This window comes from Desmodus rotundus, unplaced genomic scaffold, assembly GCF_022682495.2.
Source record: "Desmodus rotundus isolate HL8 unplaced genomic scaffold, HLdesRot8A.1 manual_scaffold_357, whole genome shotgun sequence".
Classification (NCBI taxonomy): Eukaryota; Metazoa; Chordata; class Mammalia; order Chiroptera; family Phyllostomidae; genus Desmodus; species Desmodus rotundus.
In genome coordinates, this window is record NW_026527431.1 from 1 (window position 1) to 20,111 (window position 20,111).

Genomic DNA, 20,111 nt, shown 5'->3' on the forward strand with positions numbered 1-20,111 from the left:
AAGGGATTGCCACCGCGGAAGGGGCGTTTCCTAGGGGACTGTCGGAGGGCCGTGGCTGTACGAAGCGGGGGTGGGCCCTCCGCGTAATGGCAGCGCCGTGGCCTCGCGTCCATCTTTACCGCTCTCTCGGACCTGTCACAAAGGAGTCGCGCTGCTGCTGCCTCCCCCTCTCTCGAGTGGATCCGGGAGCTGGAGAAAGTCAGTGCCGCAGCCCAGCCGTCGTGCTCCGGGAAGCCCCTGGGGACGGGGTGGGGGGAAAGTCCGAGGGCAGGGGACGTCGGTAAGGGAGGGGACAGTCCCCCTAGTGTGCGGCGGGGAACCTGACTGGTGTCAGGGGAGGCTCCGGGAAGGGGCCCGGGATGGGTGGCGTTCGGCAGAGCCTGGGAAACAGCCTGAGGTTATCCACGGAGGCCCGCGCTGAAGGCGCCTGGAGATGTTCCTGGAAGAGGGTGTTCTCGCTTTAGGGGGTTCTTGACGGGAGACTCTCGGGGGTTGCCCTTCTGAGAAGGCCGCGGCTAAAGCGGCCCAGGTGAGAGGCAGGTAGCTCTCAGGGGGCTCCTAATGTTTAGGAAAGCTCTCGGCAGTCCAGGGTGGAAGGTGTAGATGGGAGGATGCTTTGGGAGGGTTTCCTTTTGTGGAGTTTGAGCTTTAGGTGGCACGGGTAGGAAGCCGACATTTCTCCGGGAGACATAAAAATGCCTCGGGGTAGAGAGATGCCTCGGAGAGAGGGGATAGGAGATGGGAGCCAGAGCCAGCGGATTGCCATACTCCGGAGGCCCGATGTGAAAAATGGTGAAGGGCCTTGGGGAGAGGGGATTGCTGGGCGGTTCTGGGAAGAAGAGACCTCCATGCACAGGAAATCCCCGGTGAGGAATCGTGAGAGGGTATCAGGACTGGCAAGACCGTTCTTTCTGGAGACGGGCCGGTGTGTTAAACACAGAATTCAGCTGCTTCTGGGCTTAGTGCGGGTGGGGTGGAGGAAGTGTATCCCAGCAACACTCCCTGCGTGACTCTAGATCAGGCTTTTGCCTTTACCGACTGCCTCAGTTTCCCTGTCTTTGGGGAGGGATGGTCCACTGAGACTGCAGGTCTGTCCTTTCTGAGTACGGTTGATCTTCGAGCGTTGTACTTTGAACTTGTAAGGCCTGAAAGTGTCTGTTATTGACTGAGTGGAGTCCGGCAGTTGTCCCAGCACCTCACCTACCATCTCCTTGTCCTTAGATAAGTGACTTCACCAGCGTAGGTCTCTTCTGTAAAAAAGCGCACTGTGGAAAGTACTCTCCAAATTACAAGCTGTGTGAAAATAAAGTACCGTGATTCTACCACCAAACTGCTGTTAGGGAGTAAAAGTGAAGGCACTTAATCTAAACCGTGAAACAGTATGCAGATGTAAGGGATTGGCGTTAATAGTGGTTTTCAGTCACGTTTGGAGTGCGGGAGCCGTGTTAGACCGAAAGCTTCAAGGTTCACAGCTGTTCAGGTCATTTTATGATCCAGACCCATGGATGTCAACCCTGCTTAGATTGGGATAGAGGGATTTCCAGTTTTTGCCCTCGGAGTTTTAATTTGAAATTCTGATGGGCTGGCAGGAGGTAGCACTATAATATAATGTTTTTCCTTCAGGAAGTTTTTCCCTGACCACTGAAATTTTCCTCCAAGTAATTTCATCTCAATAATATAAACTATCTCTCCTGTATATGTATATAGGCTTCGTCCACAGGTAGTGAGTCTCTTTCTTCCTCCCTCGGCTGTGATTTTGTACCTAAGACCTCCTTTTTTCTCCAAGAATTATGCCTTCCCATAGCAGTTCCAAACTATAGATTAGCGATTGCTTTTGAATTCCTCTCCCACGTGGTTTTTCACCATTTGTGGAGTTGGCACTTCCTGGGATGGCATCTTGCTTTGTAGCATCCTCTATGAGGTTATAAACATACTTGTGTCCAGGTATGACATTTTTCTGATATTTGATGAGTGGCATTTATTGGAGCTGGTTTTCCAAATATTAGGTAATTTATGATGTTTGAAGTTTGGTGTTTTTTTTTTAAAAACAAAAAGCTGTCTTGTATTTCCTGTTTTTCTAATCTTATATTTCATGGGTGTTTTTTTAAAAAAATCACTGTGGTGATTTGTGAGCTTTCTGATTTCCCAGGATTCATGTTGTCCTGACCTACTGCTTAATGTCTGTGACCTGCTTTTTGCCATTTTCCCAAACCCTTCATTATTTCTGTACTCCATGATTATTTTTAAATTATTGATTATAGGAAGTGTGCCAGCATATGCTATGTGGACTTTTTCTGCTTTGTCAGCAAAATGTTCCCTTAGTAAATTGGCTAAGAATCAAGAGGAAATAAAAACATTTCCCCTATTCTATAGTGAATAGGGGAAAACAAGAACTCTGAAGTATGTTTTGGCAAGAGAATAAAAAAAATCGTTGTGTGTTCCTGAAGTGCATTTACAACAGCTTATTTCAACCCATGAGCTTAGTTTAGTCTCAAGAATTGCCTGTACATTCCCTAATAATGAAGTACTTTGTTATCGTGAACCGAGACATCACTTTGCATCCTTTAAAATATGGCTCTCCCTTCAATACTCTTAAGAGCTATATAGTTTGAGAAATTATTAGGAATTCTTGAGGATGGCAATCACTATTACCCTAGTCTAAATCGGAGATTTTCTGTTGTGTGGTGGGACCCTTGTAAAGGAGGGCGTGAGAGCCACAGCGGAACCAGTCCTCTATTTCACAAGAGTTACTTGCGGGTAGTAAACTACCAGTTTAGCTTCTTTCAAATATTTGACATTTTCAAGTATTTATCATTGAATTTGGATAATTCTTATTCCCTGGTATTCAAATTAGGAAATCGAAAAACAGAATACTCAGGAAGTAGTAAATGCTAAAACTTGGGCCACAGCCTTTAGGAGACTTACAACTTTTAAGAGTATAAAAGAAAGAATATTTTCCCTTTGGTTTATCTACTCAATAAGTCAGCTTTTGAAACAGTTTTCTTGCCAATCTTCATAAAGGAAAAAGTACATATTTGTTATTTTACTCTCAGTGTCCATTCTAAAAGTGAATGCTCACTGGTTAAATATGTAAAAAAAGCCTATTTAACTGTAGACAACTGTGTGATATATACAAGGCCAAATGAGGTGAAGTTAATCTTACAAATAGTGGTGGGCTCTTAGAGAATATTCCCTTTTCTCTCTTCCTGAGCTTTTGAAAACGAAGAATGCATTTGAGATAACAAAGAATTGATGCACTCCTTAAGTTTGTTAAGGAATGAACCCTGCCAGTACCTTTCATATTGCTTGAAATTATGGTTTCCAGGCATAATTTCATGGGTCCTGTACACATCAAACAGAAGATTTGAAACACCTTACTTGGCCAGTTTATTGTGACCTCATAGTTCAGTGTTTGAGTGTGTGCCGTTTTTACCCCTGTGCCTTCTGAAGAATTACGTTCCTCTGCTGTGCGCCCTTGACACTCTGATCCCAACGTCACACTGCTGCCCCGCTCCGCCTTGTGGGAAGTGCAGCTCCTTTTCTTCATTCTCATTGCTTCATAGTTATTCATACTTACCTACGCCCAAGGGCTACTAATTCACAACCTGCCAAGTGAATTATTAAGGATTACTAAAACGTGGTATTCATCAACCAAAACCAGCACGTTGGAGTTTACTGTTGTCTGACACCTCCTTCTCCCAGGAAGTCTGTCTCGAGACACGGCGCAGTGCAGAGCTGGGTCACGTACAGAACCGGGGCTCCTGCAGCCACCAGGACGGGTGCCGATTTTCCACTGTGCTTCCTCTCGTGGTTTTGTTTGTTCTGTTTTTCATGGGAGCTACTGTTAGCTTCTTTATCAACTTAATTTATGGGCTTCTGGTTAACCTTTCGCTGTGGTCAGGATATTTGTACCAACAATATTTTGACTTATAATTTAAGACATGAATGTGTTGCAATGAAGATAAAAATCCTCCATACCCCTTTGTTAATGCTGAGCCATGGTCACCTAACAACTTGCTGGTACAGAAACACGTGATGTTACTAAGTTCCTTTTGCCCTGGAAAAATGGTGGAATGAGAGGCCTCCTCCTAAGGGGGTGGACAGCGCTGTATCCATAGGCTTGTCTGGCATGTGTGACGTTATGTGTAAGGCACTCAGTGTCTTGTCTGTTGCTGCCCTTCGTCTCTTTGCCAAGAGCATGAGGGACCTGTTTTTCTTTTCTTTATTGAATTTATTGGGGTGACTGGTTAGTAAAATTATATAGCTTTCAGGAGTACAATTCCATTATGTAGTAGATCATTGGTATTATATAATTGTATGGCATGGGTTTTTAAAAACATTTTGTTTACTTATTTTTAGAGAGAGGGAGAGAAACATCAGTGTGTGGTTGCCTCTCACTCACCCCTCAACTGGGTACCCAGCCTGCAACCTAGGCAGGTACCCTGACTGGGAATCAAACCGGTGACCCTTTGGTTCCCAGGCCCACACTCAATCCACTGAGCCACACCAGCCAGGGCTGCCTGGATAGTGTGTTCACCACCACACCAAGTCAAGTCTCCTCCAATCACCATTTATGGGACCTCCTTTCTCCATTGCTCAGTGCCTGACAGATAAGCGTTGGATTCATATTTGTTGAAGGATGTTGTCTCAGTTTTTCAAAGTGATAAATATTTTGGAAACACTCTTTTTATAGATGTTAGAATAAATTCACTTAAAGTGGTCATTGAATAGCCTTTACGTTGTGGGTATCCGTTGGGTGTGCAGTCGAGTGCTTTCAGACAGCATTTTAAATAGATCTTCATGCTGTTTATACATCTTGTCCACTTCTCCCACAGTAAAGAGTTTTCCGTAATAGAAAAACTCATATCCTTCAGATTTGTGAATCACATGTTTGGATAACACATCTGCGTGATTTCCTATTATTCTGTCTCCTGGGGCGAAAATCCCAAATTGTACGAGTACTGCATTTGGTTTTCTCCTTTGTACTGCGGCCATCATTAACGCTTACCTCAGTTCTTCCGTGGTATTTCCTGTTTGGGTCCAAGGCAAATTTTCAGGCTTTGAGACTGGGCAGGGATTATTTACCTCGTGTGTGTGTGTGTGTGTGTGTGTGTGTGTGTGTGTGTGTGTGTGTGTGTGTTTTAACTATTATTTGCTTCTGGAAATTCTTTACTCCATCCCAGCCCTAAATTTTATTTTTTTATACATTTTTTTTAATGCTGAAAGGATTCCCCTTTTTCCTTCGCAGTGTTTTAGGTCTGACTGTATTCTGTGATTAATTCTGCCCGAAGTCTCTCCTAACCACAGACACCACTGCTACAGGGTTAGAAAGCTCTCAACATTTTAGGGAAGCTTTTCCAGATACTCCTTTCCTAATAGTTCAACCAGAAAAGTTATCTATTTTCACCTCAAAGGTGTACTTTCTTACACCAACCTCGGTGCGTACAGCAAGTATCACAATCATCCAGTGCTTTTCCCAGACAACTCAAAGGTTACAGTTCAGGAGGTAACGCTACCTCTTATGATGTAAGCTTCACACGACCAGTGTTACTGCAGGTAGATCATTTTGGACACCTGGAGACATGTAAAAATATCAGAGCTGCCTTTCCTTTTGGGGGGAAGATAAAGTTCCAACCAAATATTCCATAACCCCCTGCCCCCCAAAACCAGGTGTTTGAGAGTCTAGAGACGAAAACACGCTTGTTAAAATGCCTTGAGGTGGTTTCTGTTTCAGCTGGCAGGTGCACTCTGGTATGTGATACACTTTTCCCATCTATTTATTATACTGCCAGTAATCTTACTGACTTCCAAGTTTTTCCCATTTGAACACAAACTTCGGTAAGAAAATTATGGTCTTTAGGGTGTCTTGCACTATATTTTAAAAGCAAATATATTTCTGGATAAGGTTTTGTGTTTTGATAGGGTTTGAGTTACAGAGGTGTATGCATTTGACAAAATCCTGCACATACTTGCGTAACACTTGTACATTTCATCATACGAGGGAGGACCCCTCCCCCCAAAAACCCCAGAATTACCTTCTGGAGGGCAGGCCCCTTGTAGCACACGATTCCTCCGTTAGGCCAGTGTTCTAGGAACCCATCTGTATCAGTGTTCACCCTTCCTATTCTCCCGATCTCTCCCCGAGAGACTTTTTTTGTTTCCTTGGATGAAAACTGTCTCAGGGAGACGTTTTGCCGATGTGGAAGAGGGGAAACAAAAACAGCAGAAGCACTGAAAGGCATCAGACCTGACAAGTTCACAAAACTGTTTTCAGCAGTAGAAAAAACGTCTCAGTAGGTGTATTGCGTCACATGGAGAGTGCTTTGAAGGTGACAGAAGTTTAAGCATGTAAGGATAAATGCATAATTTTTTATAAATTCCTGGTTTGGGGGGGGTTCCCCTCCTGTGTAAATCTAACTTCTAAAAAACATACTGAGCCCAGACCTGTGTGGCCCAGTTGGCTGGGATCGTCCTGCAGAGGGAAAAGTCACAGGTCCATTCCCAGTCGGCGCACGTCCCTGGGTTGCAGGTTTCGGCCCTGGCTGGGGCAGGAGAGGCAACCAGTCCATGTTCCTCTCCCGCTTTCTCCCTCCCTTCCCTGTTCTCTAAAAAAGTAAATAAAATCTTTAAAAAATACATTGAACTTCAGTTAGTAGTATGTATGCTGAATTAAATAGGGGGAAATATACTGATGCCTGCAGTTTACTTTGAAATGCGTCAGAAAAGTTGGATGGATTATGATGGGTAGAGATGAATCAATATGTGATAAAGCAAGTATGATTATAATACGTACTAATAAGAATATCTCATCACCATAATGTTAATGGCAAAATCCAGGCGGTGGGTATGTAGGTGTTCAGTGCAGAATTCACTGTTTTGCTGTGTGTGTGAAATTTTTTATGATACAGTGGGTCTGGGGCAGTAAACATGAGGGGAGGAGTTTCCCCTTATAGTACCGTCTTAGAGAAAAGTCCAACACTCTCCCACGAGAGAAAAGTCATTGAAATTCCCAGTGTGTCACCTGTGGTTAGTCTCCTGCTGTGTGTTTAGCCTTGAGGAACGAGAAGTGAGGGTGGGAAAATGCTGCATCTTACCTGTACGGTGTGCGGGGTGAAGATGGTGTGCGGGGTGAAGACGGCAGCAACAGCAATTCCATGACCAGAGTTTGTTTTTTCTTCCTGCGGTCATTCTTTTATCCAGCCTCTCCTTTCTTGGCAGCATAATCCCGAAGTCTTATTTTCAGAGAAAAGAAAGGGTTCTTAATGTCCCTGAGCTGTATTATGATTGAATGTGAGCAAATATTTGAAGAGATGAATAATTGATTCCTGGACCATTTGTTAGAGAGGATTAGACTTGGCCAGATGTCTCTTGCGGTGAGCCGTTCGTTTATAATGGTAGAGGTCTGTTTTGAGAACCAGAACTCATCGCTTTAACACAAAACTTACTGAGAGAACAAGTTTGATTTTCCCCCTCAGAGCAGCTTTGAAAACTATATAAAATATAAAAATATAACAAATCACAAATGATATAGAAATGATAAAGAATAGTCTTTATGTTTTAAAAAGGAATCAAAATTAGTATTACCACTCTTCCGATAAATAGATTTGCAAAGGAAATATTTGATTATAATTATGCTCTTGAGAAAAAAAGCTGTGAGCGGTATAACGATTTAAAAAGCATCACCATTGAGATGGTGCGAAGCCTTTCTCCCAATGAGATCCAAGCCACGGCGTTCGGTGGCATCATCATCACTAGCACAGTCGGTAATCACCATGCCAGTTGATGGTTGCCATGGGTGCAGATTTAATCGTTGTGTATGTTTACATTTTTTGATTAGCTTAAGGTCTTTGGTCTCCACATTGGCTTGACTGACCATCTACTGCTAAGTAGTCTTCAACATTAAGGTCAGGTGTATAGATACTATGTATTTGATACTACGTATTACATGGTCTCTAGCCTCGTTCATTTCCTCCCCCGTTCAGTCCGTCAGCCCTTGGGGGGCATTATCCAAGAGCAGAGCTCCGTGTAGGTTCGCCGCGTTACTTCACAGGGGACGTCCCGGGAGCTGTTGGGTTCGTGTGTTGATACGCACCGCACACCGTCACTGATGGGCGGAACTGTGCGCGGTGTTTCGGCTGACCTGACCGTTCCAGAGATAGTCGCAACTCATTTTCCTGGAAAGGAAGATTACCTGTGTTGACCCCAGGAGAATCACCCGTAAGTGCTTCAGTTTGCCCTGCAGTCAGTCAGTAGTGGGTCCCGCCTACTGTGCCAGGTTCTTTGTTAGGTTCTTTATGGCAGAGTGATTTCCAGGCCCGGCCGCCATCAGAACCACCTGGGGAGCTGTTAAGAAAACACTTACTTGGACCACATCCTAGGAATTCCGATCCTGGCTATTTGGAGTGGAACCAGGAATTTGCGTTTTAAGGAGTAACTAAGGGATTCTAATGCTCACCGCCTTAAGGGTGATGAAGTTACAATCCCTTCCAAGGTTCCTTGTCTGAAAGTGTAGGTAAATGAAGATGATTTCAGTACAGGGGTAGATGAGCTCTAAGAGGGAGAAGCTGTTTAGTTAGCTTAGTGCTCTGAAGCCCGGTCTTACTGTAGAGTCCCCACCTCCCAGACTATTCTGTTACCCCTGATTAGCCAGGCGCTCCTTTTATAATACCACCTCGAGTTCTGGGACCCCGTTTAAGTATTAGGCACTGCGCCACGTGTTCTACGAGCACTGTGTCATTTCACCCTCACACCAGTACGGTGGGGCGCTAGGGACTGTTACTCTCTCCTCGTTTTAAAGTGCGTCTGTAGTCAGGGCAGTTACCACGCAGCGCTGCGAGCATGGCCGGACTGGGACCTGGGCTCAGCCTTCCCGACTGTAGAGCCCCACGCTGTGCTTTGAGGGGCCTCTGGCATCCTGCCCCGACTTCTGTGGGCTGACTGTCGCTGTACCTTGGAAAGTGGGCGACGTAATGCTTTTGGAATGAGATAAAACAGAGCTATCTAGTTGTAATTGTTTAACTTCATTGCTCAGTGTTTTGCCTAAAGAATTCGCAATTTGTTCTCTCAGAACAGTGTCAGGAGTGACAGCCATTTCCAGGTGAAGAGCTATACGTTTGTTAGTGCCGAATAAATCCGAAAGCTCGTACTCTGTTTATTTCTGGGCTCTACCTTTGGCCGTGACCCTCGAGAATACTCTGTATGTTCATTTCAGAAATGTTAAAAAGATAACAGCTCTTATTTTTTCTTTGTATGTTTTATAGCATTATCTTTGAAATGCCTCACAGCTTCTCCCACCTAATTAATCTCTTCTTTACACTTGATCTTTACAGCTAGTCTTCAAGAAAGAAAGTCTTTGTTTTAAAAGTATTTGAAAACTTTTTTTTTTTTTTACTCAGTTTCCTTCTCTGACAAATTTTGTAGTTGACATCCTTTTCTGGGTCGTTTTAAGGAAAATGAGTTGGAAGCAATCGATTTGAACTACACTTGAGTTCAATTTGGAAATAGGGAGGAAAAAACACTTAATTTTTGTCTTCCAAATATAGTCAGATTTTTTAATCTGACTAAATGTATGTATTGCTTGTATGTAATGCTTGTATGTATGTATTGATATCTTCCATTTACTTTGAAACTCTACTAAATGGAAATCTGCATAGATTAACTCTATATTCAGTTTAGATAAGCCTTAGCCAAATTTTTTTTGGATAGAATAAAGTTTTAAAATTTGAGATCCAACAAACTTTTTAACTCACTGCTTTCCTCGGAAGCATTCTCAGCTGTGTTTCTTCTTAATCGTTCTGAACGGCTTTACAGGTGTTGACATTAAACTGTAACTTCATAGGGTCCTCTACTCCCCCTCAAGGCTTTGATTTCTGGGTCCTAATTTCACCTGGACACTCTCAAATCACTGCCAGTTTATTTTTAGTACCTGAGTGGCCGCTCTTCCTCAGGTATGTCTGCCCCAATTTCATGCGTCTGGTGGGGCTGAATCTACTGTTTTGATATCATGCCCACCCCAGCTTCCGTGCTGATTGGGAAGAGGCTCGGGAGCTTGCGAGAAGCCAGCGGAATCCCCCTCTGCTCTGGGAGCTTGGATACCACAGAACGGTTTGGGGTGAGACAGCTCTCCCCCGGGAGATGAGGAATGCCCCGACAGATTCCCTTGTACGGAATTCTGGGCCACTCCCTTCTGCTGTCCCCAAAGAATTACTCGGTTTGGCCACAGATTTTTATAGCATAGTGGTTAAGGGACAGTGATCATCCGGAGTGTGGGTTTCTTTACAGCCTGAAATGGGACGGGGTAGTTATATCGAATAGCGGTATAGGAACATGTATTGTTAAGGGGAAAAAGCAAGTCAGAGCACAATATTTAGGGCATTGTCCTAGTTACCAAAATTGTAAGTACATACCAGGTGTGGAAATAAACCCATGAAGCTTTTAAAGGGCATTGATTACCTCTGGAAAAGGAATGGGTGAGGAAGAAAGTATTGCAGACGAGAGCAGAACAGGCTTCCATTATTCTGTAGACATATGCAGTGTTTAGGTCTTCAAAAGGAGTGTATGTTCATCTTTTTACTTATAAAAAGTGGATAAAAATGTTAAATATACTATTTTCGGACATTGAGAAAGTACTCTGCTGGCCTATCAGCGAGGCTACTGCCTGCCGGCAGACCTGCCAGAAAACCTTGGGCCCTTCACCTGCTCTCATCTGAAGGGTTCCAACTGTGCCTCCTCGGCTGACCTCTCCATGAGAAGGGCCGGCGCACCGCTTCTTGAATGTTGCCTTTTGGTCTCTCTCAGAAACCAGCATAATTTATAGGATCAATAGAAATTTATACCAGAGGCCCTTTAAAAGAGTCATTTCAGACTTCTGTCTGCTGTCCTTTTAAGCATTGAAACCTCTTGTATGTCTGCCTTCTGAAGGGAATCATATACCCTGGTTCCTGCACTAATGGGAATGGTCTTACTTCACTCTTTGTTGGTTCTGGTGCTCTCTTTCAAACAGCGACTTCCAGCCGAGTCCTTATGTCATGCTCCTACCTATATCTCAGTCGTAGCCTTGTAAGTACACCCTCCAAATTTTGAAGGCAGCCTGTTTTGGGGGAACCCAGAACATTTGTGGTATTACTTCGCTCAGCCATTGCTGTCCTGGTGTCGGGAGGGAAGTAATGTCTGTCTGTTGCCTCTCCTCCCATCCTATGTTAACCCATCCTGTCTCCTCCTCTCCCCTGCCCCTTCCCATCTATTTTTCATCAGCCCCACCCCCTGCTGTGAGCAATAATTAAACTGGGCAAATATTTTAAAGAATATGCTGCAGATCTATCTGAAATAATGGGAGTAATTTTTCCCTTGCTTCTAATCCCACCAAATTATACATTTAATTTATATCTATTCCTGGACCATTGCTCAATATCAGAGGATTTCACTGTAAATAGCCAAGTGCTTAGCGGAGACTATACACTAGTCTCCATTCCTTCTGTGTCTGTTTGCATTCTCATGGGTCCTAGTTTCCAGGTCTCGGCGTAATTTTTTACTTTTTGCTGCCAGCCCCATGTGAGCCTCCTGCTTCTGCATCTTTACTTCTTTCTAGACTTAACCAGATTTTTCAGCTTAATGAAGAGCTGGTTCTATCATTAGGGGTTTTGATGGTAAACATACTGTGTGGGCTGAGAATGGCCACGTACGGATTTCTGGAGGACAGGGCTGTGCCTTGTCCTCCCATTGCTAGGGCAGTGCCTGGCGCTAGCTGCTTGGTCAGTGTTTTCAGTGATAATTGGTGCATCCTTATCCTTAACTTTGTAGCAATGTGTTGTGCAACAAACTGATCGTTGTGAAAAGGTAACCTTGTGATAAATACTGGCCTTTCCCCAAGACAGTCTTGCTTAGATAACAGAAAAACTTTGTAACTACTGTTATGATTTCTGTAAATTCTCGAGAGTCTCCTCAGGAAACCCCTGCAGTTTGGGTAATTTAAGTGGAATGCTTTATCCTTTTATTTTTCTTATATCAAACGGGTGCTATCAGAATTGTATCATAACTTTTAAAACAGCAAATCTCTATAATTAGTTTATTTGAAACACTGAATTTCTCATACATGTCAATTAAGAAAGGAGACACTTCTTTTTGTTTTGTCCTCAAAAGGAGCCCCTGAACACCTGCCCACATTCTCCTAATGCGTCGGTAGCTCTGTACAGATGGAACTACACATATGTTTTTTTAAAAAATCAGCGGCAATTCCTGTGGTTTACAAGGATATGGTTTAGCAATCAACTTTATGATATAATTATAAAAGGAATTGGTGATTGTTAATTCTCTCATGCAGAGATACCTTTCTGTGTCAGAAATCTATAAAAATAACCAAGAAGAGTCTTCATTGTAATCCTACCGTCTATAAAATCAAACTAGGAAAGTCTGAGTAATTGAGTAGCCAAGAACCTTGGATTCATTTTCTTCTTGGGGTTTATTTTTATTTTTACTTTTTTCTTCTAGAACTGTTGCTGGATGACCAGGATTCCCTGTAACTGATAATGTTGGAGATCAACTCTGCAACTTTCTTCAACATCCAGTTGTTAAGAACAAATAGGATGCAAGTGTCTCAGCTCCGGATTATGAAAACGGTACTTGGAAAACTGAAAACTATCTAAATGATTGTCTTTGGCTGGGCCGTGTTCTTAGCAAGCAGAAGCCTCGGCCAGGGTCTGCTGTTGACTCTTGAGGAGCACATAGCCCACTTGCTGGGGACTCGAAGTGCCACTGCTGCCATGGGTAACTCCTGTATCTGCCGAGATGACAGCGGGGCAGAAGACAGTGTTGACAACCAGCAGCAACAGGCCGAGAACAGTGCAGTGCCCACTGCTGACACGAGGAACCAACCCCGGGACCCTGTCCGGCCACCAAGGAGGGGCCGAGGACCACATGAGCCAAGGAGAAAGAAACAAAATGTAGACGGACTGGTGCTGGACACCCTGGCAGTCATACGAACTCTTGTAGATAAGTAAGTATGTGCTCACAGTCGCCTCCTGTGTAGTGACAGGTGTCCCGCCGGGAACCGTAACTCCTGGACCCGTCAGTTCAGAGCCTGTATTTGCCAAGCCTTGTGCTCCGGGGGGAGGGGGAGTATTTCACCTGTCTGATGGCAGAGTGTACTTCGCAGTTCGATGTCGGTACTGGCTAACACCTGCTCCTGTGCGGAAATGTCCAAACACTTCTGTAGTAGAAAACACGAACTAATCCGTGGTCTTTATTAGGGCACAGAGTAAATAAGGAGTGAGTTTGCATTGCAGGCTACCCTAGGAAATAGTCTCACGAAGACTCACCCTTCGCTTGTCTGCCGGTCTACTCCACTGACCAGAGCTTCCAAATGAGCTGTTTCTCCAAGGGCGCAGCTACAGCGACTTCTGTTGGCAGCACAGGATCGGAGATCAAGGAGTTTTCCCCCTCCCCCCCTATATCTCCCTGCTTGGCCCTGTTAGACTCGTTTGGGGAACGTGTAAATTGAAACTCTTCTGTTTTCTCCTTTGCTTTGCCTGACTCTTAAATTCAAAATCCCAGATTGAATAACAGTGAAATTAAAGGGCATTGCTCAAACTGAAAACATTTTAACTGAACCGTACAGTTCAGTAGATAGAAGCAAAAGTTTTTGAGCCTCAATGGGCCAAGGTTCAAATTCTGACCCAGCGCCTTGACACCGGGTAAGTTACTTCTGTAAGGCTCAGACTCCTCAGCTTTAAAAGGGGAGTAATAAAAAAAATACTTAAAGTAAAAGGGGAATAATATCTTTCTTACATGGATTATCACGAGATAATGATAATATTTTTATAAGTTATATCTGGATTCTTTTTGCTTTCAGGCTCTGCTAGTAAATTTAAATACCTAAATAGTTGATAATCACATTTTAATTTTTTTATAGATTTTATTTATTTATTTGTAGAGAGAAGGGAAAGAAGAGAGAAAGAGAGGGAGAGAAACATCAATGTGCAAGAAATATATCGATTGGTTGCCTGTCACATGCCCCCAACTGGGGACCCAGTCTGCAACCCCGGCATGTGCCCTGACCAGGGACCGAACCAGCAACCTTTCGCTCCACAGGCCGGCTCTCAATCCACTGAGCCACACCAGCCAGGGCGATAGTCACATTTTCAGAATGTGTTTTGTTTAGTTCCTTCAAAATTATAGCATAAAGCAAAGTATACCTGTGCATATTATTCTGAGGGGGGGTTCCGCTCATAGAGATAAATTTGTTTCGCACATCTTTCCATCTGCTGTAGGACATGCTGGAGGAGAGTGGCTCTCACAAGTATTCTGCACAGCCAGATCAGAAGTGCCTTCCAAAGTTTATTAAAACCAGCCTATGACGTAGGTCTGGTTTCTGAATAATTTAATGTAACCCTACTATGTTGGTAGGAAATACCCATTGAATAAATCTATGCCACTTATAACCCCTAAACTCAAGTGAGGGACTAGAAGCAGCTATGGTGAAATTTGAAAAGTACCATAAAATTGTAGTGAAAAGTTGTCCTCAAATAAGGAAATAAACCATAAGCAGTGCTATTTAGCCCATTGGAAAAACAGATACAGAACACACTTTGCCATATATTTTAAAAAGTGTGTCAGAGAGAATGGGGGCAAGATAGGAACTTTATTTCCAAGCTTCAGGAAAATATTACACATTGCAAGTAAACTTGTTGACAAAGCACAGAATTCACTGACACGAGGCAAGTGGTGTACATTCGAATAGTGGGGTAACTTCTATCTTCAACCTGTTGTACTGAATCGTAGTCAATGACTCTTTGGAGAATGGGAAAGTAGGCCGATGTGGAACAAATGGGAAGTGCCGTGCTGGAGAATCTAATGGCCAAACAGGGTTCAGACAGCCTGTAAACATAGTTAGTTACGTAGCAGGTTTTTTAGAAACTACTAAAGGAGGAGAATTCCGTAACCTATAAAGCTCATAAGGCTTTTAAAACTAGACATGAAACACGGGCAGACTTAGTAAGATCGTACCTAAAGGGATGTGTGTATGTATCGTTCCCCTTGTTACTTAGGAAAGGACGGCATTAATCTGACAGGAGAGAGTTGCCGTAGGAAATACACTTTAAATACACTTATTTTAAAGTTCTGTTATTGGCATTTTGGGGGTAGTGACTTTATCCTCAATTGTTAATGATATTAATGTTAATTGTTCTCATGTGATTTGGAACTCTAATTTGCAGGCTCCTCCTGATGGAAGGTTTTCCCTCACTGTGTGTATGTGTTCTCTCTGTCACTCACATTCTCCCTCCCTCTCTTCCTGTCAGACCTACCACTTGTGCTGTTGTCTCTGTCTGGGTCCCAGGGACCTTCAGGGTGTGACCGAACCTAAAATTGATGGTTCTGAGTCCCCATCCACCATAGCAAGCCCAGGCCCCGCTGCAGGGCTGTCTCTGCTTGGGTCTTTTTCCCCACTAGTAACTTGCGTCTTTATACCGGTTATAGCTCAGACTGTCATTCATAATTTTTTCAACTCCTCTGACTGAGCGGGGGCCCTGTGCCAGCCTCACTTAGTGCAGTGAGTCTTCTTCATCCCTTGCACAGGTGGTGTTTGGTCCTCATTACCTGCCTTGCGGGCATGCAGCTCCTGGTCCACTCTGTCTAGTTCCTGACCCAGGGCCCTGCAGTCTGTGGCTTTAGCGCCTGCCTCCCCCCAGAAATTTCTACTCCGTGTCTGTTCCACAAAGAAGTTTTCTTGTTTTTTTAATGTGGGGATATATGTGTCCTTCAAATTTACCCATATAGAATTGAGGTACTCATATTCTTTACTGGTTGCCGGCCCTGTCATGTTTTCATTATTTTTCCCTCTTCCCTCAATTTCATTATCCTCTTTACCACCTACCTCCAAATATCAGTGGGTACCCACTCTGTGAACTTACGTTGTGTTCTTCCAATCTGCCTGCCATATGTTTGTTTATGTCTCGGAAGTGTATATATCATGTTTTTTGTCCTGTGTGGAAAGCATACGTAACTGGTATCACAATGGAAATCTCTCTTCACCTGCTCTCAGCATTATATTTGAGAACTGTGCTGCTGTGTATGAAGCCGCAGCTGCTCTGACTGCTGCAGTGTATCCCTCTGTATGCCTGCAGGTACTGTGGTTTGTTATCCTCCAGTCTGGGATAGTTGCTTAGGATACCTCCAAATTTATGTCCCTACCAATAGCACTGCAGCAAGTAGCCGCCGATGCATCTGTGACCCGTGTCATAGTTTCTCTGGAATTGTTGGGTGTATGTGTACTTAATGTTATTATTGCCAGATTGCTCTCCAAAAATGTTTTTATCTGTCAGTTAGATGGCTTAAAACAGTTCTTTTAAATAAGAATTTTCCCTTACTATGAAAAGACACAGGATGCAAATAACCAGTACCTAAGGCATCCCTGGAAGGAATTTAGTAATTCCCAAGTCACAAGGTTATTCTGAGGATTAAATAGTTGAAGACAATAGTTTTTCGGGGTTTTTATCATAGTAAAACAGAGAGCCACAGTGTGTGAACAAATAAGTGGTAGTTGTAGTCCTTCAGTAATTAAATTTATCACTGTTTGATGGATAGTATTTCTTTCATTATTGAAACTTCCCTGAAGCACTCAGGATTCGCAGGATCACAGTTTGAAAACCCATCGAATTAAGGTACCTTAATGCCCTTTTAGAGTATTAAATAGCTCCTCGATTACTTTTGGTCTCTTTTTCTTCTAACCCCATTTTTTGAAGCTTAAGCAGATAGTGACACTTTCCCAGGAGAACCCTTAAAAATGAAGATGTCTGTGTAGGCCCTTGCTTCCGTAGGTGCTCGGCTGAGATTGTTATCCCTCCCTGACCTCTCTTTGAGGTGAGTATGAGGAAGACGATGTTGACTTCCCTGGCTTGTTTCAGTTGGCATTGGGCCTCTAGAGATAAAGCCGCAAGTAGGCTGGGGTCTCTAGTTTGAGTCCTGTGCTTCTACCTCAGCCCGCGGGCGGTCCTTTTGTGGGCCCGTCTGCGCGTTTGTTTGCGGGCCGTCGCAGGCAGTAAGTGGCCCAGGAATGAGCACGTGTGGCATGCATTTGTCCTGACCGATTACAGCTCTGGTTGTCCCTTCCAGCTCTTTCTCTGCATTCCCTGTGTTTGCTGCATATTTCTCTTTCTACCCCCACAACAGCGTAAACTTGTATTTGGAATGGTCATTTCTTATTTCTTCAAGTTTGATGCCTTGAATGTTTGTTTTTCAGTGATCAGGAACCTCCCTATTCAATGATTACATTGCACGAAATGGCAGAAACAGGTATTTTTTAAGTTTTTTAAAAAAATACTTCCTACTAAATTAATGAGTTTGAAGAATTGTGACCACTTTTTTTTTAAATAAAAGATTCCAAAACTTAAAGATTTAACACACATGACAAAGAAAAAAATCTCTTAGTATATGTAAATTTCCTATACAAAGGATAGGAAATGTATATTGCACCCTGAATTTGTAGCTGTACCTCTCTGTAATAGTTTTATCTCACTGAAATTATTACCAGAAAAATTTCTTAGCATTGGACAGATCCTTGACCATAACTTTCCTAGACTGGGAGGGATAATTTCTTGTCCTTCAATTTCCTAAGTGTAATTCTAAAAATAGAGCCAACTGCTTCAGGTACCTAATCTTCTCAATTAACTCCTATATCATAAATAAAATGCCCAAAACTATTTGAACCATATTTTGAGAACCCAGGACCATAGCGTGTATTTTCTCCAAATAAAGATGCCCAGAAATCACCAGACTCCTGGAAATTCAGATTCTTTGCCTCTACCATAATCCCTAGCAATCGCTGACAATGTCCATGCCACATACTAGCTGCTCAAAAGTTACAGGCTGAAGGCCAAGTGTTTCTATTTTAACGTGAAGTCATCTTATGTTGTAAGATATATTTCCACATTTCAAAAATAGTGGCTCCAACGTATAATCTTCTGGATTTGCTCTCAGATGAAGGCTGGTTGGACGTCGTGCAGTCGTTAATTAGAGTGATTCCGCTGGAAGACCCATTGGGACCAGCCGTCATAACATTGTTACTTGATGAATGTCCATTGCCCACTAAGGTAAGTTGATACTTATCTTTTATGGAACTGTCGTCTGTGCTTAAGCACAGGATGAGTGACCACAAAGAGCATATGATACATTGCATTTCCTGTTTATGCATTTGGGGTCTGTGTTATTCAATATTAATGTCATTATATAAACTTGGCTTTTTATTACTAACCAAGTATTGTATCTTCCTATCAATAGTTTCTATAAAGGTTTACTTTAAAAATTTTAAAATGTTAAAAATGGAAGCATTTATATATATCATACAGACTTTGGAAACTAGAAGAGAGTATTCAGTTGCTGAGCTAATTTTCTTATCTTTAAACAATTCCCTCGTGACAAAGATTTTTACATATTTTCTATTAAGAAAAAAACTTATACTGAAAGCACTTTCAAATCTTACCCAAACATTACAGATTGTATAACCTTGATTATGCCTTACATAGAACAAAAGTATCAAACTTTCATCGCTTTAAGCCCATAAATTCCATGGAACCCTTTTTTAAAAATGTTGGATTCTAGTGTCTTTCATTTGTTTAAGCCTCAGACGTTGAGGCCCAACATGCAGAAACAATGTGGACAGAAGGGAAAAGTCTTTGGCCGTGTCCCTGATAAACTGGCTGTTTCCTAGGCTTATGAGAGGTTTGTTACAGTTTTAATTTGCCTCAGAAACTCTGGTGAGATTTGTTCTTGGTAAAAAAAAAAAAAAAAAATTAAGTAAACTTTTTACTTCAACATCACTAGGCCCTATTGTTCTAAATTACAGTGGCATTTGGGTAGATTGTGTTTACCAAAACGATTTGACGGTTTCATGATTCAAGAGTACATAGCATGTATTTGGTATAACTGATACATTTGGAATGAAATGGAATTTAGCAATTTATGTGAGATAACTTTCAAGTTAATCAAATACCATTTCCCATCAATAATGGTATTATTGGGTGCATTATATCATTTTTCTATGGTTATTCTGAGTTAACACCTGATTATAGATTTTGTCTGTGAGAATTACCTTGGGGGAAAAACTAAGTAGTGTATTTGTCAAATCCGCTTTGTTCGTTTTTGTTTCTAGGATGCACTCCAGAAATTGACCGAAATTCTCAATTTAAATGGAGAAGTAGCTTGCCAGGACTCGGGTCACCCTGCCAAACACAGGAACATATCCGCTGTCCTAGGCTGCTTAGCCGAGAAACTGGCAGGTAACTCGGGGGAGCCCCACCGAGGGAGGTCTTAGGCTGTTCGACATCAGGGAAGGACTGCACTGCAGGACCGAGCAAAGCCACTGCGCGAGAAAGACGTGCCCCCCCCACCCCCCAAAATTGAGGGACAAGGATAACTGGGGAAAAAGTACTCAGAAGCCAGAGAGGACAATGCAGTCTAGTTAAGCTTTGAGGATTTTCAGGGGGAAATTTAAAAGAAAATGTGTTTATTGGCTTTAAAATTAAAAATAGGAGAAAAGGCTGAACCCAGTATAACAAAGATTATATGTGTGCGTGTGTAACATACATGTTATACACACATGTTATAAAGTTTAGGTAATGGAGACAAAGGTAGAGGGAAAGGAATTTTAAATCAGAGCAGTTACTGAGAAGAGAAAGAAGCAGATAGTTACCTTGTTTATGAATAGAACCCACTTTAGAAAAGTTAACGTTAAAGTACAGCTGAACAGCTCAGCTGTGTCATGCACGGTGGAAGGAACGGTGAATGAGAAATCAGAACAACTGGGTGCTGGTTCTGATATTGTGCCCGCCCCCCGCCCCGGAGTAAGTCACCTCCCTCGGGGGCTCAGTTGCTCAGCTGTGACATGGGGACAGTACTAGTCCCTACCTCTGAGCGGGAGGCTCGGACAAGATAACGCGCAGGAGAGTTCTACCCAAACAGTTTCAGTGTTACCAGCTCCTGAGTAAAAACCACCCGGCGCATTTAATTACATCCAGTGTTTGTTGTGTTTGTCTAGGTCCTGCCAGCATAGGGTTACTTAGCCCAGGAATACTGGAATATTTGCTACAGTGTCTGGTAAGTGAGACCTCAAAGCCAGTTAT

The 20,111-nt window shown here is 42.9% G+C and overlaps 1 protein-coding gene across 1 annotated transcript in view; it reads left to right on the plus strand.

Moving 5' to 3' along the window:
- Positions 1–20: 20 nt before the first annotated feature.
- Positions 21–20,111, plus strand: part of RSPRY1 (ring finger and SPRY domain containing 1) — a 39,901-nt gene continuing 19,810 nt past the window's right edge. The window contains exons 1-6 of the mRNA XM_024551412.4: positions 21–198; positions 12,487–12,991; positions 17,234–17,286; positions 17,971–18,083; positions 19,142–19,268; positions 20,027–20,085. Of these exons, the coding sequence (XP_024407180.2) occupies positions 12,642–12,991; positions 17,234–17,286; positions 17,971–18,083; positions 19,142–19,268; positions 20,027–20,085 (702 nt within the window). The 5' untranslated portion in view covers positions 21–198; positions 12,487–12,641. The remainder of the gene's footprint in view (positions 199–12,486; positions 12,992–17,233; positions 17,287–17,970; positions 18,084–19,141; positions 19,269–20,026; positions 20,086–20,111) is intronic.